The sequence below is a fragment of the Psittacula echo genome, assembly GCF_963264785.1.
Source record: "Psittacula echo genome assembly, chromosome: 4".
In the NCBI taxonomy this organism is placed as follows: Eukaryota; Metazoa; Chordata; class Aves; order Psittaciformes; family Psittacidae; genus Psittacula; species Psittacula echo.
Genome location: NC_137738.1, coordinates 42,400,383 through 42,425,248, shown reverse-complemented (window position 1 = coordinate 42,425,248; position 24,866 = coordinate 42,400,383). Strand labels below are relative to the sequence as shown.

At 38.7% G+C, this 24,866-nt stretch overlaps 1 protein-coding gene across 1 annotated transcript in view; it reads left to right on the top strand.

Moving 5' to 3' along the window:
- The window catches only part of NOX3 (NADPH oxidase 3), a gene marked incomplete at both ends in the record, with an annotated part of 38,376 nt that extends 29,832 nt beyond the window's left edge, over nucleotides 1–8,544 (top strand). Inside the window, 3 exons of the mRNA XM_080616533.1 lie at nucleotides 2,848–2,994; nucleotides 6,106–6,230; nucleotides 8,418–8,544. Of these exons, the coding sequence (XP_080472659.1) occupies nucleotides 2,848–2,994; nucleotides 6,106–6,230; nucleotides 8,418–8,544 (399 nt within the window). The remainder of the gene's footprint in view (nucleotides 1–2,847; nucleotides 2,995–6,105; nucleotides 6,231–8,417) is intronic.
- Between the last annotated feature and the right edge of the window lie 16,322 nt (nucleotides 8,545–24,866).

Here is a 24,866-nt window from a genome sequence, read left to right as displayed (position 1 = left end):
ATACATTTCCATAAAATGAACTGCTGAAAAGACTTGAGAAATAAGCAGATCAAGTAGAGGCTGGGGGAAGAAATTTCTCACTACAAATCAACAGCCATGGTGTGATACAGACTGACAGCACTCAGTGGGCTGATTTTTGAGGTGCTGAGGATGTGGAACAAGCAGGAAATTCAGGATTCAGACACAAAAAACTACATAAAGGTTAAGGCTATAAATCTTATCTAGTTTGGGTAATTTAAAATAACGCTATTGTTAGTCACAGAAATGAAATGCTATAAAGTGAGTGGGCTTTCTCCTCCTTACGTAAGCCAGCGTAAATCAGCAGCAACACTCCTGTAAAGCAATAAGGTCATATTTAAGGCAAAACATTGAAACAGGAGGGGAAAAAGCAAACAGTCAAGATGGTTGGTACTAAAGTTCTGCAGGCAGTCGTATTCCTGGGCTGTAAAAATACACTACTTAACCCTGAATACTTTATTTCTGTTTCCAGGGATCATACTTCATTTATATTTCTCACAGAAACCACAGATGGTCCCTTACAGTACACTCAGATCTAGGAAACATCTCAAATTACTGTTAGTCTCTGTCACCAAATCTCCAGTGAAGCATGGTGTTACCACATTTTTCTCCCACCACCTTACCAGAAGTCTGACAAGCTAGTGTATTAAATCTTCGGGAAATCTCTTTATAGCTCTCTGGTTTCTTCTCTAATTTTTCACTTCAGAAGTGTCTAATATGCATCTTTATCTCATTGATCCTACAGAAAAGGGCTACAATTTCCAAAATATCAGAGCTCCCACAATGATTGTCCTAGGGACAGACCTTTCAGATTACCTTTGACATTGAGGTATAATAAAAGACTGAGGGACTGGTGAGCACAAAGTGAGATGGGTTGGGGGAAATGAAGGGATTTTGCAACAAAATAAAAATCACAGTTCCAATAAAACAAGTTCCAACCACCCCTTTGTTATAAGCTTATACATTGTCCTCAGTGCCATCCCTTTTTAACCTGAAATTGTGTATTTCAGGTTTCCACTGTGTTTGTGAATTATTTCTTTGGAGGCACTATAAAAATAATTACACTCAAAATTACACTGTTCACAGAGGCCCATTCAAGGTCTGGCAGCCCCTGTTCAAAAGTAATGATGGATTGCATGGCAAGAGCTACAGAATTCAAGTTCTAAGAATGGCAGTCAGATTTGCCTTGTAATTGTGGTTCAGCCGGCCACCAGGGTGGTGCCTAGACAGATGGCCGGGGAACTTCAGACGTTCATACTCTGGGTGGTGAAGGAACTCCCAGTCTAGTCAACTGCACATCTGGACCTCCCTGAGACAAGGAATGGAGCTGAAATCAGGGGATGGGCTGTGCTCCCACTCCTCTGTGCAGCACAGCATTGCTGGAGGAGATTTCCAGGTAGGAAATTCTGACTGCCCTGAAGACTCCTTGAGGTTGCTCCTGCTTGGCCTGGGACAACCTATGTCTCAGTGTGTTGTTTCAGATCCTGAGAAGGGAATCTCACCAGTCCCAAGACTACACAGACAGTTCCTGCTGCAAAACTGATGAACTTGTTCACAGATAAGACATTTGCAACTGGTCAGCGGAAACTGTTCCTGCAGGAGTGGTCACACAGGACTGTCATTTATATATAGTTAATTAGCTAAGAAAATGCTTCGTATGTAAAGGGCAATAGATTGCACTATATCATGCACATGCTTGAGTGGTCACAGCAGTTCCTGGGCCAACTGGCTATAAGAACTATGCAGAAAAAGGGTTTGGAGGAGTCTCAGCTGATCCGGCTGAAAATGCCACATCAATAACTCCTGAAATAGAAACTCTCATCATATGGACACTGACTAACCATCTTGTTTGAAATACTTTATTCCCTATGCAAGCATTGCCCTATGCCAAGATCCTAATGAATTAGCTTCTTAGAAAAAAAAAAAAAAAAAAAAAAAGATAAACTCTCTGCTTTGTTTCTATCTGATTGCAGTCAAGGAAGAATAGACAGAAACAAGCCACAGGAATATTTTAAGGATGAAAAATTAGTCTCTCAGTGACAGATCCCGGGAATGTTTGGTTTATCATTGAGAGGATTATAGTATGACTATATAGATGCCAGTCTCTAATTCCTACCTGGGGAACAAAACTTTAATAACAGGCTTTCCAAATCAATAGACAAATATAACAAGATCCAGCATATGGAAGATGAAGCTAGAGAAATCTGGATGAGAAAACCTGTGTATATTTTTCATAGAGAGGAGGTTTTCAACCAATAGAAAACCAGTCATGGGATAGTGGTTCAATTTACCCCTTTGGCAACTTTAAAATTAGAACTTCATGTTTCTCTAGAAATTATGTGTTCAAATTTAAACAAGAGATATATTATAAAAGAAGTAGGGACATTTCAGACCCTGTTTTATACAGGGCATCTGACTTGAAGAACATAACTCTATCTTTTCACCACTTCAGCTGTTAACCTATGGCATTAAGGTTTGAGAAACTGAAATTCCATTTTAAACATAACTGAAAATAAATCCAAACTTTTAAAGAATAATGAAGTTATTTGCAAGAAATGCAGCATTAGGCATTGTAAGTCAAAGTTGAGATGCACTGGCAGGGGGAGATGTACACTGCCTACCTTCACTAGTGCATTAATATATTAACTCAATGTCTAAGATGAAAATGAAATTTTTAAGAGATAGAAACTACATAAAATGATGTGCAATTATGTTTAAATTTTATAGTGGAGAAGAGTCGCACACTATTGATTAATGAGTTGAGCCAATCATTAAGAAGTTTGACTGAAATTTTGCTTCTTGTTAAATTTATTTACTTTTATCTGACAGGTTTATTTTTACTGGATTTGTAGAGACCCATCAGCATTTGAATGGTTTACTGATCTTCTGTTCCATTTGGAATCAAAAATGGCTGAAAAAGGGAAAAATGATTTTCTAAGCTATCATATATTTCTTACAGGCTGGGATGAAAGTCAGGTAATAATGAAACTCTTATGAGTCTGAGTTAATGTACCTTGCTTTTCCAGTATGGTAACATATGGAACAGGAACAGTTGAATAAATGATGGATGGAGCAGAGAGCTGAAGGATTGTAAATATAAAGACACCAAGCTGTCTGTTTGCATCTTGCATTTAGGAAAACAGGAATGGAGAAATCAGGCCAGCCATCTTTTCAATCCTATATCTTGTCTTGAGGAGCACTGATTACCAGATGTCTCACAGAAAAGTGCAGAGAGCCTTTCAGGAGCTTGTGAAGGGACACTTTGTCCACATCTTTGGAATGATCTTTAAATAGATTCTGGCATTTTTGTTCTGAAACATGGAGGGTTGTATAAAAAGTGTTAGTTTTATTTACTCAATTATTTACTCAATATTTACTTTATTCTCTACTGTAATTTTGGTTGTTCACATATACAGCCAGTGCACTTTTTGAAACCTGCTATGCTCAGAACATTTTGCCAACAAATTGTATGGTCTAATTCATATTGTTTGAAAAGACATTTTCTCTGATTGACTTTAAATTTGTCATCTCATAATTTTATTGGATCATCCCAGCTCAAGGCACTTAGTCCTTAGACAGGGTGATTTTACTCAACTTCTTTAGTCTTTACCTAGACCCAAATGAGTTACTTTCTCTTTTCTTTAAATGGATCTCTTGGATCACACTGTGACCAGTTAGGCACTTGCCAGAAAAACTCTCACAGGAAAGTCTTTTCTCTACTGTTTTATTTCCTGCTGCCTCTGTTGAATGAAGGACTGTCTAGCATAGATTAAAAAAATAGATTTCATAGAGCTTTTTCCTTCCTGCCTCTGCTGACACAAAAAACCCATTGTTTCTTTCTGTTTTCCTTAGGGTTTCTGTCAAGTAATGAGGCATGTGCATAAAGCTGTACTCAGAAAAATCTATTCTCATTGTGAAGTATATGGCAGTTACAGACACTACCACTCTGCATTAGCAATATCACAGGGTATTACCTAAAACCTGCTTTAAAGGAAACTATTGAGCAACCTAACAAAACACAAAGTTGCCCTTATCTCTCAACTGTCATCATCCCACTTCCCTCTTGGGCAAACTTCAGGCCAGACATCAGGTAGGGAGACACTATTCTTGCTGAAATGCCTGACTCTTCATTCACTTTTCTGAAATGCCTCCTTCTTCTCTTCAAACCCCATTTTCCAGTCTCCTGTCAGCACTGCCTCGTTATCCCATGCTGCTGGTTAGGTGACATAGGAGCTGTGCTGCCTCCCGAAGGCCCCTATCACCTTACCTCTAAAAGGTTGTGGAGGAAAAGGAATGTGTTTCAGTGGCCACTCCTACTCTGACCAGCCCTAGGGAACTGTGCTGGGTAACATCTCCACCTTCTTCAGGCATCCACAAAGCTCTTTCTTCTTATAAGTCTTACTATATCTGTAGTAAATTCCAGTTCATCACTCCTCAAAAATTGAGCTTCAGCACCAGTAATATTTGGATGAAGCTCGACTTTACTTCGCTTGTGCCTTAGCAAATAACAAAACCAACATTCTCTATCTCACCACATAGTCTTGACCAGTAGTCAAGTGAGGCTGAACTCAGTTAGGAGGGGCAATTTACACTTCCTAGTGCACCCTCCACTACTGGCAGGTGTTTATTCCTTGCATATATTTGTTCAATGCTTCGAGCTCTCTGTAGATTCCATGTTGGCAACTGATGGGCAGTTATAGCACGTGTTTGCCTCTGCTTGAACAAGAACTTATGTTTCAGCCTATTGCTCCTTACACTGCCCCTGACATTTCTAGGCAACTTTAATGCTGTGAGCAATAACAAGGGGCAACACCAAAATTTCTGGAGAAGTTCCACTTAATGTGGACAGAAATAGCCCATCTGCTCATGGTGGCACAATTTCACTGTAAATGATGAAAAAATCCCACAGTTCCCCACATCCCACTCCCCCCCAAGCACTTTCAATTATTTCTTAGACTATTCCAAGTTGTCCATGACATTGGCCTGAACTAACAAGAGCCTCTCAGAAACATGACCTTTTGTGACAACTGTGCTTGACCAGAATAACTGAGTTGTTAAGCAACATCGAAGACTCATTAGCACAAGAAATATAAAATATTCCATAATAAATTTCAGCAACCACTTCTGCAAAAGATTATAATGATGCCTAGTTCATGCTAGGGCCTGAACTAAATGCAAAGCCTATTTTTTAACTTAGCTTTGCTCTGGTAATTTCTTGACAGTGATAGTAATGATGATAGTCTGTAGTGAAAACAAGCATATTACTCCTACACAATCACAGCACAATTAGGAGAGATGGTGGTTTTGTTTTTAGATGCATCCAAGAAGTACTCAGATAGCACAGTAATGGGCATAGCATAGGGGATGAGAGACAGTAAATGATCATGAAAGTCAGGATTTGTTTTCTTGGCACTGGGAGCTGTGCAGTTCACTTAGTTCAGTGCTTCACCTGAGATGATCCACTTTCTGCACCTGCCTCCACCTAAGGAAAAGAGTCAAAACATTCAGGATTTTATCCCTGCTGAGCTGGTACATCCGCTATCTCTTCCATCAGCAGCAAAATGCTCTGTACTTACTTAAAGTGCACGTAATTGATAATATTTATTGTCAAACTCTACTACAGTACACTTTGCTCTCTTTCCTAAACTCCAACTCAGCCTTAAAATGGTGACTGTCACTTCAGGATCTGCAATGAAGGAAGTGTAGAGTGAGATATTTAAAGGCTGAGAGCTGCCTGTAAAAGTGATTGAGGCACTTAGGCCCAGGCTAATAAAGACAGGTGTTTACTCCTAGCTCATCTCAAACATTCCATCTCAGGACACTGAACTCCTTTAAGGTCTTGGGCAGTTTTGGAAGTGCTTTTCACAATTCTAGTAACTTTGTAAATCTCTCCCCTTCCTTCCATTCCCCTCTCCTCTCTTTTCCTTTCCTCTGCTCTCCTCTTTGCCTCTCCTGCCATTTGATAAATACAGTTTCCTTTCATTAATACTTGCATCTCTCACAGCTAAGCAGCAATATTGCTCTCTCCTCTTACTTGGAGTATATGTTGTTGACTCTAAAATTACTATCTTGTAAATTTGCCTTTAGGCTACTCGCATAGCCCTACACTATGATGACAAGATGGATGTAATTACTGGATTGAGACAGAAGACCTACTATGGAAGGCCAAATTGGGACAATGAGTTCAAGCAACTAGCCGAAAACCATCCTAGGTAAGTAAGGCAGGTTGGCTTCTAAGTTTGGTTAGGTAACTCTTCTCTCAGCATAAACAGTGGGAGAAGGGGAGGGCAAACCTTTCTAAATGACCCTTTTAAAATAATTTCATTTTTTGCTGTGTGGAAAGAAGATTTATGCTTAATGAAGCTTTTAATGAAGAAATCTCGGAAAGAGAATGCCAATAAAATCTAATTTTTGGAAAAGAAAATCTAATATTTAGAAGTATTTCAATATCCTGGCCTTTGTCCAGATATAATTGAAACACACAATCCAATTACTGTTCTGCACAAAGGACAAAGTAGCATTAATTTCCCTTGAAGATGGTTATTAAAGAGATAAACTGTGATTTTTTTTCTTATGATGTCAAGGATATGTTTATTCCCTAACATATTTGGCTGCTCTTGCAAGACTATGCTGTTCTGTTATTAGTTCATCTCTGCTGGCAAAGACAGTTCATTTGAACTTGGTGGATTCACTACTGGTCTGAGAAAAGCTTCTTTGTTCCTGGAAGCCTTTGAAGCAAGAATTTGAAATATTTTGTGTTCAGCAGTAGAAAATTCCAGAATCTTTGTGACTCTTTATGATTTCCAAACATTTACCTGCTCATACAAAATAAAGGCTTGCACTTGGGAGACAGAGATACAGAAAGAAGAAAACTTTTTTTTTAAGATGAAAAAGACCCAAGAAGAAGCTGAAAAGGATGAGATCAAAGAGAATACAGTAAGCTACAAGAATACCATAAAAGTGCAAAAATAACAGTAATAGAGAAACTACTTGATGGAGGTCAAAATAAATACAATCAGGAAATATGAAAGATTAAAAATAGAAAAAGGCCAAGAGTAGAAAATACAATTTTTGAAAGACCATTTATAGGGATTCTACTGCATAAACAGAGCTTTCAAAGTTATAGTTGAAATACTACTTTTTGTTCCTTTTGTTAAGGACAAATGAGAAAAACCTGTTTTTCTGATGCTTAAGGTGGGAGATGAGCATTAACTTTCTATACTGGATCTTGTGGTACTTCCTCAGAAAGCCAGTGCTATAATGACAGCAAAAATCTGCATTTGGTTCTGAACCTAAATGCCCTTATTTATGGTTGAACCTTTTAAAGAAAACCTTGCATGACATATGGATTTCTTATGAGAAAATAAAATACCCTACCTTTTCATGTTCTGAGCTACAGAAGGTTCAAGAGGCAAAGAAACTCAAGAGTTTCTAATCTGTGATGGAAAAATCAGCTTTTACAAGCTGACTAAATTTTGGATCCCCACACTTAGGTCCATGGAATTTCCCTTTGCTGCAACAGTATCTTTTAGTGGATCAGCAGGAATATACCACTCCAGGTTAAACCTAGTGCAATCGAGCACCACAGCAACATTGGCATTACTTCTGGAGACTATTACTTGGGCGCCAAAATGGTATCTACAGCCCCTCCTTCACAGGAGCAAACCTTCTGAAACTCATGCTGTCACTTGTCACTTGCACTGTGTGTACATAGATTGAGCTTTCCCCTGCAACACAGCATGTGCATCTGTGTGTACATATATATATTTTAAAGCAATATGTGCTATGTACTTCGAAGCAAACCCTCTAAGGCATTTTGAAGCAAGTAACCAGGTTGTTTCCAGCTTGCTGTAACACAATTTGCTTATGAACACAATTATTTGTTACACTGGTCATATTTACAAACTTTATTATTAAATCAGACATCTAAAAATTGCACATAGGCAGAAACATGTTAAAATAAAAGGAGAAAGAAAAAAAAGGGAAAAAAAAAAGGGAGGAAAAAAACTTAGAAGTAACTGAGAATTTTGGGTATATTTTTATAAAAAAAATAATAAAAATTAACTCAGTTGGAGGAAACGCATTGAAATTTTTCAGCCCAAGTAGTGTGTTTGTTTCTCTGATTAAAAAACCTATGAAGATCAAACCCAAATAACTACCATTTAAACCAGTTTGTGACCTCTAACACAGCAATCCAAATAAATAATGCCGTAAGACATAATAAACACTAATGTATTAAAATAATTATACTGTAATACTTCGTGATAGTAACACAAGTTTTTTCAACTGTATTTTTCAAAAAGCCATTTCAAAAGACGCAAAGCTGGAGGCAGCCAAAAGGTACAGTTTATGCATTTACTCTCCTACTTTCATTTTTTTTGTTGTTATTGCAATTACAGCAACAGTATTGGAGTATTCTTCTGTGGACCCAAGAATCTCTCTAAGATCCTTCAAAAGACATGCAACTCGTATTCATCAATTGATCCAAGAGGAGTTCATTTTCACTATAACAAAGAAAGTTTCTAGGCTGTATTTCTTAACTGTGTAGTAATAGGTATTACCAAATCCTGTACTTTTATCTCACTTTCTCCTGTCCTCTACTCAATCTGCATCATTTAGGCCAGATATTAGGAATTGTAAATAGACATAGGTACATTAACTTCGGTAGAAAAATGCCATCTTAAGGCCACTAAAGATTTGGACCCCATCCTTAGCCTTTTCTTCAAAGAACTGAAGAGCTGATTCTCCTTTCTTACTTAATGGTGCTGTGAATCCATCTACATCTGTGTGAAAACCACCACAAACCACTAACCTCTGAAGCAAAAGGCATGAGTAAAATGGACATTTAGAACTGTTCCTCACTGTTGTGTGTGATCAAACTACTACCGCAGGCAATACTCACATTCCTGCTGTTTAAATCATGCCCAGGCATTCAAAGCTTTTTCCTTCCTGGTGTTCTGATTTTGCACTGCTTATAGCCTCCCACTGCACACACATCCATATCCACATCCCCTTTTGCGCTGTAGCAATACTGTTTATATGTACACTGTCCAACAAATCCTTTTCCTTATCAAACCATACACCATTTAAACCTGCCATTTCCACAGTGATGGTGGCTGTGCATGCCATAAGCTAATATGTTCTGAGAATTAGTATGTTTAAGGAGACTCCAGATATTTTTGCACTCAGCAAATGGATGTCCCGAGACAGCCAACTGGAACTATGGAAGAAAGTTCCAGGAGCCTTTTAAATGTCACATGGCTTCCCGAGCACTGAAGAATGGGCTTTAATAGGTACAGGATCACAGATATATGACAGAGTGACTGAGGTGGGAAGGCACCCATAGAGATCATCTACCCTAAACCCCTTTCTCACAGCTTATTCTTTGAACACAGGAGCATTCTTCCAGTTGTCAGGACCTCATCCCATTGCCATGGCCATTCAAAGATTATGAAGAATGGCCAGCTCCCTCAGCACTTGTGCGTGAATCCCATCAGTTCCTATGGGCTTATTTAAAAGCTTCCTTGCCTGATCCTCCTTCACTAAGTCTTAATTGCTTCAGATTTTCCCACTTGTTTGAGAAGCCTGTGATCCCTGAAGGTCAGCCTTACCTGAGGTGAAAAAGTCACTGAGTACTTCCACCTTTGCCATGGCCCTTGGCATCCCCATCCCATTCAGAAGTGGACCAACATTTTCCTAGTCTTCCTTTTGCTACTCATGCACATGTAAAAGCCCTTCTAGTCCTTAACCTTTCAGATTCAACTCCCAATGGGCTTTGGCTTCCCTAAACCCACCCCTCCACAGTCAGTGTCTCTATAGTCTTGCTGCATTACCTATCCCTTCTTCCACCTCTTGTACACCTCCTCTATGCTTGAGTTTTGTCAGGAGGCATTTGTTCACCCATGCAGGAGTCCTATCACCTTTGCGTGACTTACTCCACTCAAGAGGAATCATTTTTGAACTTGGAAGAGGCAGTTCTTGAAAATAATCCAGTTTTCCTAGACTCCTCTTTTCTCCAGGGCCATATTACATGGGATCCTTTCAAGCATGGAATTCAATCTGTGTCCTCTCCATGCCACATGTGTTAGTCTACAGGCACTTCAGATAGATGTCCAGTCATAGGGGTTTTCCAGAAGAGGTGTTACAGCTGTGCTGTGGGCACTTGCTTGTTGTCTTCCACTTTGCATCCTCAAGTATTACTTGTACTTAGCTTTGTGAATTTAGCACTATTAAGCACATGGAGCACAGGATAAGTTTGGAATGAGGGAGAAGCAAAATATAAAATATGGGAATGTTGTAACATGCACGTAAGCTAGAAAAATGAGAATCATATTTCCCTATTCTCCAGCACAGAAAATGAAAGAAAAACTATATTCGAGTTGGACTGAGGTGTTAACTAGCATCCTATAATACATTTACTCAGCCACACAATAAAACCAGAAGGTAGAAAACATCCTGTGTATGTCAACACTCAAGTAAGACAAACGACAACATTATATATGTATACTTATACACACACACACAAAATGCCCACTAGAGGGGACGTAACTGCACAGACAAAAGAAACAGAATAATAAAATTTGTGTCCCAGAAGACTCCAATATTATTTTATACCTCTTCTATTAGGGGATAGAGTATGTGTGAACAGAGATTGCTGTACAAGATACAGTTGTATTATTATTAAGTTTAGGGCAATGAATCTTTGTTTTAAAATTGTTGAAGTATTTTTAAATGCCTGCCTATGTGAAATGATTAATGCGGTGCATACTGTGTAGCAGCAGAGTGAGCGGAGAATTAGAGCCTCTGCCAGTTCACCTAGAGACATTTATCTTTTATTTTTTCCTCTGGTGCCCGTGCTGAGCCTCAGGGTAAGTTGACACATTTTTTAATATCAATTAAGCTGCTTTTTTTTTATGTGTGTTGAAAATCTTGAAGAAAATGAGAAATGTGTGTAGGCACCAATACCAGCTGCCATTGCATCAAAGAAAGAGGTGACAATTTCCTGCAGATTCTGAATGATTGTTTTAATGGGGTTGGATCGGAGGTAACAAGCACAAAGATATTGTGCTGCCAGAAAAACAGGATCTGTTCTCCCCCTAGCCTCATGCAACAAGATGTAACATTTAGCTTCTGGCTCAACATGGCATCTCTTCACTGCTTTGATTTATTCCCACTTTTGCAAATCACTGTGGTATGCTACAGGAGATGCATTTAGAGCCCTTGTTACAGTTCATTGAGTGGCACTGCTGTTATCACCACCAGAGGAGAATTTCACTTGTGTCAGGACTGACTGACCTAGAATAAAGGAAAAATAATAATAATTAAAAAAAATAAAGTGGGGAGGTTTGTTGGACTAGGAGAAAACTTCATTTTAGCTGAATGAAAATCCCTTTATTACAAATACAATTTAAATCAAAATGGGAACTTGGAAGAATTGGCTTCCTGCCTTGTTTTGAATAACACTGAGCACACAGCAGCTATGGTAATGTGACTGCATATGTAATGACTCTATTATTATGTTTATATATGGAAACATCATTCACTGTCAGGAAAAATGAAAGATATCTTCATGGATTTGTCCATTCAGCTTCTTCAGAGGGAAGTGTTCAGCACTGTGTAGGAAAATATTATTAAATAAAATATAGTCATAACAGCACAGACTCACCACATCCTGTGACAGAAAACTAATCGTAGACAAGGATCATAAATATACAGATTAATTACTTTGGCTCTTACAATAAAAAGAATGGTATTATAATGATTGAAGTTGTGTTATGATAATTTAAGCTTATTCGCTAGCAAGTATAAATTGAAATACATGGGTTTATATGGTCTGGGTTCCTCCCCTCCCCCTCTCCTCCCACATTTTGCATGTAGTAGAAATTATTTAAATAAGTTTGCTCTTTAGTTTACACTGAAAGATTAAACAGAAACTGTCACTTATAATAGAAGGTCCATCATACGGTGCTTGTACCGTATCATCACCATTATAAGGACTTTCTTGCGTCTTTCCTGCTTTTAGATATAATTAAATGGTTAAGACGAAATACTGTTAATGGCAAAAATGTGACAATTTTTTCATAGGTTTGAGTGATTTGTAGGAGATTTTATAAGAACTGCTTTAAAGACAGGTCACATGCCCCAGAGAAATAATAAACTACATGACATGGTAGGTTTACAATCAAAACTGGTCAACAATTTCAGTGTGGGTTTGTTTCGGTTTTTTTGTTGTTTTGTTTTGTTTTGTTTTGTTTTTTTTGGGGGGGGGTGTTGGTGGATTTTTTTTCTTTTTGGGGGAAATTAACCTGAATTTCCCCAGGAACAGAAAAAAATTAAAGAAAAATGTGAGCGCTTTCACCCAGCTTGCCCTCTGAATACTAAAGGCTTAAATGAAACATGCATAGTTAGTCAACTAATAAGGAATGCAAACCCATATGCAGCAGAGGCAAATTGTTCCTAGGCCATCAGCTCTTCTCCTGACACTTCTTAGACCATCAAATACCAGGTGTGAAGTCATCTTGGTGACCACATGTAAGGTGGAGGGCACTTTACTAATGATTGGCTGGCCTGAACCTTCCTAGTGCTGGAAACCAGCTGAGTTGAGGCTTTCTCACCAAAGTCAGGTTATCTGTTCTGCAGCAGCAACTCTAACTCATCCAAGCACTTAATTGTGCATTTCTGTGGAATAAATTTGGGCATCCAATTTATTGAAACTAAAGCTGCAGCCACAAAAAGCATAATTTCCCAAGAATGTCTACTTACATGCTACTGATCATGTTCAGTGAGAGAGGACTGACAATCTGCATTTCAAAAACTGTAATCAGTTAAGACTATCCAACAGGAGTTTTCTTGACCTTCAACAAATTACACCTTATGGTGAAAAAATCTCAATTACACAATGGTCTTAATATATGTGAAAAAATGTGCTAGTTGACATGGAAACATACTTTTTCTCCTTTCAAAAGCAGGAAAGGTCAAAAAGGCTTAAACATGTTAAAAGATATGTTAATATCCTTCCAGAATATATAGAAACAAACAAAAGTTGTATAGTATAGTCAACCATTCAAGCCAGCATATTTCGAAGGCTATCTGCTTCAAGTATTTGCAAGTATTATTACTAAGCAATAATGACTTCTAACATGGTAAGACATTTGTATTCATTGAGGATAAAAGCCCAGAGCCTGCTAATGCTTACACATGTGCTTTACTAACTTCAAACAACCTTTTTACTGTCCTAGAGGACTAAATATGGTTTCTTTTGAAGCTCATGCACAGAAGACTGATGTCAGGCTCAAGGATGGGTCCCGAAGGCTGATCTTTATTATTCAGCTGTTAAAACTACTGGACTGTCTTGATTCTTGTCTAAAGACCATTTCTCTGGTACAGTAATTCTGAATATGAAAGACAATTTACAGTCATGCTTGTCTTAAGGTACACAAATAAGACTGAACTTACTTTAATAGAAGTCTGTTTTTCAGTGGTCTTACAGCTTCTATTAAGCAAAAAACTGTGGGTTTGAGGAAAGTTTTTCTCTTGTTTTGGTCAAATGACAAATACACAGATCTGAACATTTTATTATGTGAATATAGCAAATCAGCAGGAGGGAGACACAAGCCCGTTTTTTTGAGACAGAAGTCCTGGTGTCCAGCCTACAGCTGATCATTCGCCAGCATCGCTGCCTTGAACATTGAGTATCTTGGCCCATTCAAAGAACTGTGCCGTTGCTTGAGAGAGGGGTTTCCTGCACAAGAGCAGATCTTTCCTCTTGCTACTGTCCAAGGCTGCAAAAACCCTCACAGAAATCACTGCTGTCAAAAAAGTGGGACTTTGTGAGCAACAGTAAGGAAGCATGCACAAGTGCAAATTAGCATACAGTAGCTGTGGCATGAACGCACACAGGAAATCTGTAGAAATCTATCTAGTTTAGGTCTCACAGAAGCTGATGTCCACAACTCCCTCTTACGGTAACAAGCACAATGTATTTATTCTCATGTTTCCAGGAATTGATCAAGGTTAAAAAAATTAAAGACAAACTTTGAATTTAAAAGGTCACAGGCATACAATCGAACTGCAACACATCACACTCATTACTTATACATTACTATACAATTAGATTACATTTAGATAAAAATGTTCAGATTGAAGAATGCCCATCATTTGCTCATTAATATTAGCAAAATATCCATGCAATTTTCCGAGTTTATGTGCTGCTAAGGAAATTCAGAAGGCTACACAGAACGCATACCAATGTAGAGTTAGCCATTTAAGATCTCTCTTTTTTAGATTCCTTACTATGCTGGCAAGAGGAAGATAGTTAAGAGGCACAGCTGGAGAACTTTGAATGCAATATCAAAGGTCTGAGGATGAAACAAACAAATATATGCTGTGATACTGGTTAATACAGAAGTTACTTCAAATATAAATCATGTGGAGAACAGCTACATTTGACTTAACTGGACCTTGTGTAATACAAACATGCCCAAATATAATTTCTCTGGCAGGAATGTACATCAAATATTTTATTTTTTATTGGAAGCTGTGGTCATCGTTACAAAGATGCATCTATATTAAGAGACATCAAGCATAATCACAAATGCTAGCCATTTATGCTGTGTATTAGAGCAAGTACATCATCATCCTTCTGTAACACTGTGCATTCATAAATAGGCCTGACAACAATCTAAAAATGGTCTGATGCTGGGAGGTGCTGAGCTGAGAATGCTTTTAGTGAAACTAAAAGAAACTGCATCTCCTCGGCGTTCTCCGGAACCAGACCTTTGGAGTCCAGACAATGAAATTAACTGGAGTTTTGCCAAAACGAGGACTGTAGAATTTGGCTCAGTTAGTCAATGTCAGTGCAGAATGATATGTTGCAAATATCGAACACTGAACTTTGAAGGAAAAAAAATAATTCACTTCAAATTGTCTGACTTGTTTATAATGAAATAGCCAGTGCCTTACCACATGCCGACTGTCTTACTGCTATACATGTAGGCAGCCATCAATAATTAAATCTGAAGGTGAGGACACACCTTTTGGGGGATGGATGCAATTATATCCATATATATGTAATACATATTATATTATTAATGTTACTACACAAGGCTCCAGTTCAGCAGAGCATTTGTGCTTATGCTCTGTTGAAAGCGTTTAAGATAGGGTTTTTTTTTTTTTTTCAAGGGGATTAGACAAATGCCCAAGGCTCAGTCTGGATCTTGAGAGCTTTGTTCAAGTGAGACACCAAATGACTCCACAGGGAAGTTTTCCCTAAATTATAAGGGACTTTTCTTACAGGTTTAATGAAGAAACTGGGAATCTCCTTGGCTTTGCTCTCCAAATAAATCTTATCTTATATAGGGGTATGAAATTGGTTGTCGCCTTTTCTAGGAAGCCAAGTACGACCAATCTCAATTCTTAGATTTGCATTTTCCATAATAACTGATAGTAATGTGGTTCCTTAAAGAAATAAGATTTATGCAGTTACAATGTGTCTATCTGTCTACTGGTTGGTTCTCTTTTCTGCGCCTCTACTCCTCAGCAAATACTGCTTAATTTGCCAACCAATTTCAACCAAGATCTAAGATACATAATCTTATTCCAAACTCTTAGCCAGTTTCACCAGAAAAGGTCTGAATACTTCAAAAGCTTTAACAAATGGGCAATGGCACAGAGCAGTCACTCAAAGATAAACTGTCTGAACACAGGCAACAGAGAAGCTGCACACCTCAGGGCATGGGAAGCATGCCAAATTCATAGCATACTGCTGGACTTCGGAAATTAGTGCCACTGAAGAAGAAATTGAGGCTTTGCTTTACTAGATAAACATTTCATCACATGCACTCAGTAAAATAATGCAGCAAAACAGATAATTGTTCCTTATACATGGGAGGGATGAGACTAATGCTGGCATATTGCAAATTATTCTATTGAATATCTTAGGATGTTAGGAAATTAGGGTAGAGAAAAAAGCCACAAACATATTCAAGGACTTGAGAAAACACCTTGCAATTAAAGGGCTCAATCAGTTTATTGTATCAAAAATTAGATTATGAGATGACTCTATAACAGCATACAAGTACCTTCATATGGAGAAAATCTAGGCACTAGCAGGCTCTTTAATCTAGCATATCTTAAAGCATAAGAGAAACGTTTCAAAGAGGAAAATAGGCACTCGCAACAGAGGAGGTGGTTAGCTACTGGAAGGCCCCAGTGGAAATGGCAAAACTTCTATCTCTTGCTGTCATCCAGTCAAGCCTGGGTGCTACTCTGGAAGAGATCTATGCTCACTAGATACAAGTTAGGCTCAGTTAAGTGGAAGTTATTGGTGCAACTCACTTACTGAGTTCAAATTATTGGCTGCTGCTACTAAAGCACCAAGGGTAAAAGATGTAATGGTCCCTCTGGGGCTCAAAATGCTTTTGAATGTATGTTCACTCATAATATCCTTGTCAGGTGGAAAATTTATTACTTCCAGTTTTAGATGGGGAACTGAGACATAGAAATACTAAGCGATTTGCCTCAAGCTCTCAAAGGAATGGCAGAACAAGGATTAAACCACAGCCTTCAGGACCAAGACTATTCCTTGAACTACTACAGCAATCATCCTCTCCCATAAACTGTATTACGTATATTTTACATGATCCTTAAAATGTCTGTGAGCTTTCTGAATGAACATAAAACTGAACTGAATTATTTTCTTATTAGTTGCCATGGTTAATATTGTTACTAGGCAGCATGGTTTGAAAAGCAAGTATTCTGATTCCCAGGACCAGCATGATACATGCTTGCTCACTCTTAGAATTATATGTATGACATAAAGTCATTGCATGAAAAGTAGGTCTCCTGACATACAATGAGTAATTTCTGTGATAAAACAGGTGGTTAAAAAAAAAAAAAGTATCAGAAAAGAATCAAGATTTTCTACTAAGCAGCATTATCTAAATGTCTGAGTACAGATTTTGATGCTGGACTCAAGCCTGATCCTACTCTGAGCAAAGAGCACAGGAAAATGCTTGTTGCCTCACACAGTAACAGGATCCAGCTAAACACCACATAGCACAGCCATGTGCTGTCAGGAAAGCAAACATTTCATTTTCATGTAGAACATCAGGAAATTCTCAACTGTATTAAAACTCTTCTTCAAATATTTCATGTTAAGAATATGCAATAATAAGTAATAAAGCTACGTAAATAAATAAAATTCTGCTTCAGTTTCCTGGGATACACTTACCCCTTTATGACTATTTGAGGCCAACACTACATTTCCTTGCTTTCTGATTTCTGCCATCTTGCTTATACTTAAGAGAATTTTCTAAGATTACAAAGGTGGACCCTGCTACTTCTTATTGCTACCCTCCATTAACAGCTTAAAATAAATTCTAAAAGAATCAGGTACAAAGTCTTCATCCCGACTCTTTATCACCTCTCTTACTGGCTCCAAAGTCCTAATGGTATCTGGTTATTGCCCTACTTAGAGGTACATTAAAGCTGTGTCTGCAATAATACTATTTACAGAGTAAATTCATTCCTTCTCATTCCATCCACTAATATTTTCTATTAAATTAATGCTAGGGGAGAAAGGATTTAGTACACTTCACCTCCTGCAGAAGTAATGAGAAAACATTTATGAACATTTGCAATTGTGATGCAAGCAAGAGAACAGAAGGCATTTTATTATGCTGATTATATCCTATTTCTTTTGACTGGTGTTAACTAGTGTACAAAAAAATGAAACTCATCAGAGAAAATGGATCTATAAATTTTCAAAATTCCCTGTCAATAAAATAAGTCGGGAAGGAGGGGGAGAAGTAATTCACACCTTACTGTGTAAGTACAACTCTGCTAGCTGACACCACCACAAAGCACTGGGACAGACTGTTAAGCAGAGGAATGAAAACTATTCTAAAAGACAATATGAATCTAGAAATTCAGTCATTGAAAGCTTGCTTCATGAACTGAAGCTAATTAATGCTCTCATGTAGGGTTGAACCCAAACCATCAGAATGATAGCAGCTCCACAGCTGAATCAGTTTTTTAGTATGCTGCCCTTAAAATTCCTCCCAGTCACTAAAAGAATGGAGCACATGATTAAGTTCTGCTATGGGAAGGGAAAAGATGAACAATTAAATTAAAATCTCCTACAAAACAAAGATCACCTAAGATATTTAAATACAAAACAACTTCATATTGGGAAAAAAAAAAAAAAAAAAGGTTTATGCAAAAAGCATCATTTAATTATCTGCACCGTTACTCCTCGCACAGCTCTGCTGGGAAGCTCTAGAGGAGGTACCTTTGTCAGCTCAGTCTTACACAGCTGCTTCAGTAAAGGACTGGAATATCCTAGTATCAAAGCACAACAATGACACTGACAGCATCAACTATGCATATTTTTTTAACCAGAAGAATTTGTCCATGCAGATGTCTGGAAGAATATAAAAATAAAAACCAAGCATAGACTGAGCAGATCGCTTTCCCTTAGGAGTGGGAAACAACACAGATCATTCTGACATAGGCTATGAGACTGGAATATTTCCAAGTTACTTTCACATTTTGCAAACTGACTTTAACCTGGGACATTGTACATAACAGTCCTTTCAGACTCTTCCAGTTTATTTGCATTCCTAGCTGCTTTTGTTTGGATATTTTGATTTCTCAAATAGGCAAGAATGAGATTTCAATGTGTGTTTAGGCTGGGAGAAGACGATCAGATGTATATGGCTATAAAACCACATCTGCTAATGTCTCTAAATGATGCTACAGCTGCTGAAAATCATAACATTTACTTGGCTAGGTTATCAACTAAATCAAAATTATATTTACAACTGGATTTTTCATCAAATACGTGGGATTATCAAAGGTAACATTTCAAAAAGAATTGAGTTAGGAGACTAAATCACATTGACTTTCAATACAATGCAGGCATCTATGTGACATAAATATATGACATATATAGATCAGTATTTTCAGTACTAACCCATGTTAAAGGTATGAGGCCTTTCACTGAATTGGGAAACAGCACACTGTAATTCAGAAGAAGCTAAGGGAAAGCAGGGGCAGAGGAAGCATACCAGGGGGCTCAGCATTTGTAGAGGTCATTCAGTGAAGCACAGTTTTCGCCTCAACCAGGAATAGCTGGAAGGCTTTCTCATGCTGTCCTGAAGGAGAATTAGCATCTTCTTCTGCCTGGTGTTTGGATTTGTTGTGATTTATGCAAACTAAGACTGCTTGTGAGATGCAAACCAACAAGGCTTTGGTAATTTTTTGTAATAGTCAGAAGATATGAAGATTAGTCCTACAGTGGAGCAAAGTGGACAATGAGGCCACAGTCATGGAAGAATGGGTGCTAGGGAAGCAGGGGCTGTAGGAGGCTGTAAAGCCTGTGGAGACCCAGCAACAATTCTGTTTCTAGCCATTGGACAGGGCTCAGATTTGTCACTTAACGTAGCGACACACAAGGAGAGGGGAGGCTAATATAGCAGCAGCTTCTTTACAGATGTTCCAGAGTCATATGAAAGCCCTAGAAATATCCTGGGCATGTATGGGTTGTCTTTGCGTGACTGAAATGGTGCATAGATCAGCCATCCCTGACTGTAGCTATGTGAGTGAAAATGCCTACTGATGATGACTTAGGCAGGAAATGTTCTTTTCAGGACAGCATCACTGCAGCTTAGAAGTTTGCGCAGCTCCCCCAGAAGCATATTCCCCTGCTGAATAATTGATTTTGCAATAGCTTTCTACTTTGCACTATACAAAGTTTTGCTTCCAGCAATGTCTCTAGCCCTGAGGAAATGATGTAACATGCAGAAAACTGATAGAATTTTGACTTGAGGCTTTAGACAATCAAAAAAGCTAAAAGCCTAAAGTCTTGAGTTCTTAAGTTTGTCAACTCCTCCTGAACTTCTAGGCAGCTCCCCTTCTAGACTGGATAAACTTTTTTCTGTGCCTATACACTGGGAACCATGGTAGATAACAGAAGTAATTTAGGAGCGGTGAGCACCTTAGCAGAAAGGAGAGGTCCTTAATTTATTCCACAGTGAACAAGTCACAAACCTAATGTCTATGGTTCCTTCATGTTCAGTACATGTAGATGTATCTCAAAGGTTGATGAAAAGCTTCTAAAACTAGAATGGGAAGAACACAGCAGACAACTCAGAACTCCCAAAGCTGAGTAACAGGCCCTAGGCATGTTTATGGATACAGCTGTGAATCCTGCCATGTGGCCAAAGAGACACTGATGCTGAAGTCATGTAAGATGATGATGACAAATGGCTGTGACCCTGCTGTATATAGGTTTAGGCTTGAAACTGGGACTTAGGACACTGATTCCTGTTATGGATCTTTATGATCAAGTTCTGTACACTTGTGTAACTGCTTAGAAGAAACCATCCTTTTCTCTTATCACTTCAAACCAATGAAAATTAAGTCTAGGATGGTTGCTCACTGGAGGATAATAGGGTACCCTCAAAAAACAGGCTCTGCAGGTTGACTTTCTGGGGCAGAAAAAATTCCAAGAGAGGTGACCAGGTTGTTCAGTTCACTCTTCAAATGACTGGCAAGTGAGATGCCAGTTTATCCCTTACTAGGATTCCCAGTATCATAGGGAATGTAGGCATCCTCACGAGAATAGCACCGAAGGAAGTGATCAGGGCTTCCCAACACCAGATCTTGATTCCCAGTATGACAAGAGCAACAGAATCCCAGGCTGCATTATGGAGAACCACTTGAGAAAAGTGATCCTTTCCCTCTACTCAGTGCTGGTGAAACATACCAGAATTGCTGGGTCCAGACAGATAACAGACTTACTGGAGTGAGTCCAGCAAAGAGCCATAAAACCAATTATGGGGCCAGAGCATTTTTCACAAGAAGACAGGCTGAGAATGCCTGGAGAAGAGAAGGTTCAAGGGGATCTTATCAGTGTGTGTAAGTACTCAATGGGAGAAAATGAAGAAAAGAGATCCAGACTCTTCTCAATGGTTCCTAGTGACAGAACAGGAGGATATAAGCACAAACTGAAACATCAGACTAGATTATCTCAGGAGCTCCCTTCCAACCTAAACAGTTCTGTGATTCTTTAAAGATGCTGCTGTATTTCTTGTTTGCAATTTAACAAGTCTCAGGGTCATCTATGGAATTCTCCCTTTCCATTATTATACATAACGTAGCACCAAGGAATATTGAACATGCAAGGAAAAAAAAAAATGCAAAAAAACCCAACAACCAACCAAACAAAAACAAACAAACAAACCCAACCCATACACAAAGAAAAAAACAAACTACCAGGGACCAGAAGTAAAAATGGGATCTGACACACCCTCAATCTGAAGAAGTTGCATGGAGCTGGATCCTCTGCCAAGAACCTATATGCCACACAGTATTCTCCATAGTAACGCAATTCAGTAATGTACCACAAAACTGATCAGATTTTGCTTTCTGATGAAATACAACACCAAATTGTCGGTAATTGTCATGTCTCATTTGAGATACCAAGGTTAGGGGGGAATCTGAAAAAGTCATTTTTTTTAGAAGGGAAATTTGGCCATGATAGTCTACTGCAATTTTGGAAAACAGGGAAGACGTGTTAAATTCAAATTGTTAGATTCAAAATCCAAACTAACCCTAACAATTCAAGTATGTGTCTTGGCAGAGGATCTGAATGACTTCTCAGAGAAAATCTATCAATCTCAAAGAGGAAGCGACATCATTGGTCAGGAAGGTGTCAGATGTGTTTACAACCAGCTCAGCTAAGCACCTTTCTAACTATATGGAACTACTGCCTAAGTTAAAGGAAACATTTTGTGAGGTGATTGTCAAAGACCAAGAAATACTTGCAAAACCCAGTTCATTTAAGTATCTTTGAAAAGTCCCAATTGTTTTAGCTTGTAGTATCTGCATTTTGTATTGATTACTACAAGGGTACTAAAAACAAAGCAGCTGAATTTGTCCCAGTCTGATGCTTTGAACTGATGAAATGCAACAGACTTGGGGAACAGCCATTGAAAAAACAATCTTGAGTTAATGAATGTATATTGGCAAGCTCTGTTATTCCTGAAAACCAACAGTTACATTAACTGCCTCTCTAGTTCTTATATCAGCTGTACCTGTTCCACATCCTGCTGTTAGGGCTAAATGGAATGGTCTGACAACTTGAAGAGGAGATACTTTGTTACTGTGGATATTCAGACATACACCTTGATACACCACCCTGTGAACTGAGTTCTTGCATAGACAGAGAGTTGCATAGACATGAGACTCCTCAAATCTCTAAGGACGTTTTCTATAACAATGTCACACAATTGACTGCAGGCTTTAGTAATATCTAATAAGGTGTTTAGATCCTCTGCAGCTTAGTTACAGTGGGTTTAATCAAAGGAAGTCTCCATTTCTCTCACATCAAATATGTCACTTATCTTCACCCCAAAATCCCCCCAATGCCCTATTTCCACTCCTCTTATGAGCTCTTGTTCACTAGTGTAATACTACAAGTCAGTAAGTGGATTACCTGCTGATTTTAATTCCTGGTTTAAAGCCTTCTATTTAACACGGTAACAAAGTTTCTGAGGTACTCAGAGCAACAAACTTTGAGAGTCTTGGTTTAGTATCCTTCTCCATGCTCAACTGTTCTTCTAGATTGTAGCCAGATACAAGTTTTTGTATCCTTCTGTCGTGGTTTAAGCCCAGGCCCGTAAATTAGAACCAGGCAGTCTACTCCCCCGCCTTACCCCCCAGAGGGATGGGGAGGAGAATCGAAAGAATGTAACTCCCACAGGTTGAGATAAGAACAGTCCAGTAACTCAGGTATAACACAAATCACTACTGCTGCCACCAACAATAATAGTGATAAGAGAAATAACAAGGGAAGAGAATACGATACCGCTCCCCGGAAAAGAGAGCCCGACAGAAAAGAGGACGTGCCCTTCCGGGTAACTCCCAGTTACATCCCTGGGCATGACGTGCTGTGGTATGGAATACCTCTTTGGCTAGTTTGGGCCAGGTGTCCTGTCCCCGCTTCCTCCCGGCCCTTCCTCCTCCCTGGCAGAGCATGAGACTCACAAAGTCCTTGGTCAGGGTAAACATTCTGACCAGCAACTGAAAACATCGGCTTTATCAGTATTATTCTCAGGCCGAAAGTCAAAACCACAGCACTGCACCAGCTACTAAGAAGGAGAAAAACTGACTGCTGCTGCTGAACCCAGGACACCTTCTCATTTATAGCTTCAATCCTAGTAGTCTCCTCCTATCCTTTAAATACTTTCCTGATTTTTATTCAGTATCCACTACGCGGAGTCTTTCAAGATTGCTTTTGATCTTGATCTTCTCACTTTACTCTTAGCATATGCTAAGAGTAGGGGGCAAAAGTTAAAGCTTCTAGAGTGTACCTGTGTGCCCAGAATGAGGCCTGAGATGGTACGGTCTGGACAAAAACATGTTCTTTGTGCACATTCTTAACTATATGTTTTCTGATCACTGTCAACAATATTATCACTGTGCTCCTATCTATTCTTACAATCAGATTATCATTATCACCTTGGACCTCTAACTGGGCCTCACTCCCAACCTTTGTCTTGCAGATCTTTCTGCACAATGTCTCTAAGATACTTTTTCAGTCATGTAGTTAAAATTTTCATACAACTCTCAAGGTTTCATACCTTGCATATGGAAACCATCTTAACTCTGGCCTTCATAAATGCTTCCTTGTCCCACCTGTCATATCTACCCTTCATCACTATCTATCTACCTCTTGCTCTGGCCAAATCCATCCTCTCTTTACACCTTCCACTGCTTCTCCTTTTTTATTGCAACACATGCCACAAACCCTCATGTTCACTTGCCCCTTCACAAAGTTTAGAGTCTGCTTCCTGGAAACTTACTCATTGTTGAGAGGACAGCTGGTTCATGACAGCAGCCCATGTTTCAAAGAAACACCTTAATGTTTCTTCCTCTCTGCCCTCTCTGTAAACATCTTAAAGTTCCCTTACTGTACCCTTCAGATCCTTCTTTTGTGATGCTACATGAAAAATGCTGCCTTGCTGAGACCACAGTTTGTCATGCTGACCAGTACTAACTCACTGCCTCCTTATTCTCTTAATCTGTTAGTATCCACTTTTCCCTATTCTTCTGGATCACATGGTGAGGTTTTCCTGACAGAGGTCATACCTTCTGCTGTGTTAGTACAATTTCTGACATGGAGTTCTGCTGGGGGCTTCTGGGTGTAACTACAATAAAAAAAAAAAAAAAATCCATTCTAAGCTTTGAATACAACATTGAATAGTGCCTATTTAATACACAGGGCTAAAAAGACACATTCATTCCAAATTAACTTCAAACGAGTTTCACAAGTGAAGAGCCAGAAAAAAAAAAAACAACCCAGTCTATCCTCCATCTACCTATGTTTTCAGACTGCAGTATGACAGAAAATATCTGGAAGCAAGCTGATCACTGTTGTATTTTCAAAGATGCTAATTTTAGTTTTAAACCAAATCGAACTAAGATGACATAAAAGAATTGAAAAGTATTCCCACCTGCTAGAAGTCAGCACAGTCACTGTGACTTTAACAGAACTGTAGCAATTTATGCCAGGTAAAGCCTCAGCACAATATACTTAGAAAAAGCTGACACTGCTGATTAGGGGAGCAATTTCTTGCAGATGATTTTTAATTTCAGTTTAGCACTTCCCTTAATCTCAACAGAGAAATCATTCCAGCTAGCATTACTGTTCCACGCTCATCACTACAGCACTGGTGGTCACTTGCCAACTCAGAAACGTATGGTCAGAACGCTGTGGTAGCTACAGCACCCCCATGATGTATGCAGGTCAAGGTTCAGACCGAGGCATTATGTTTTATTGTACC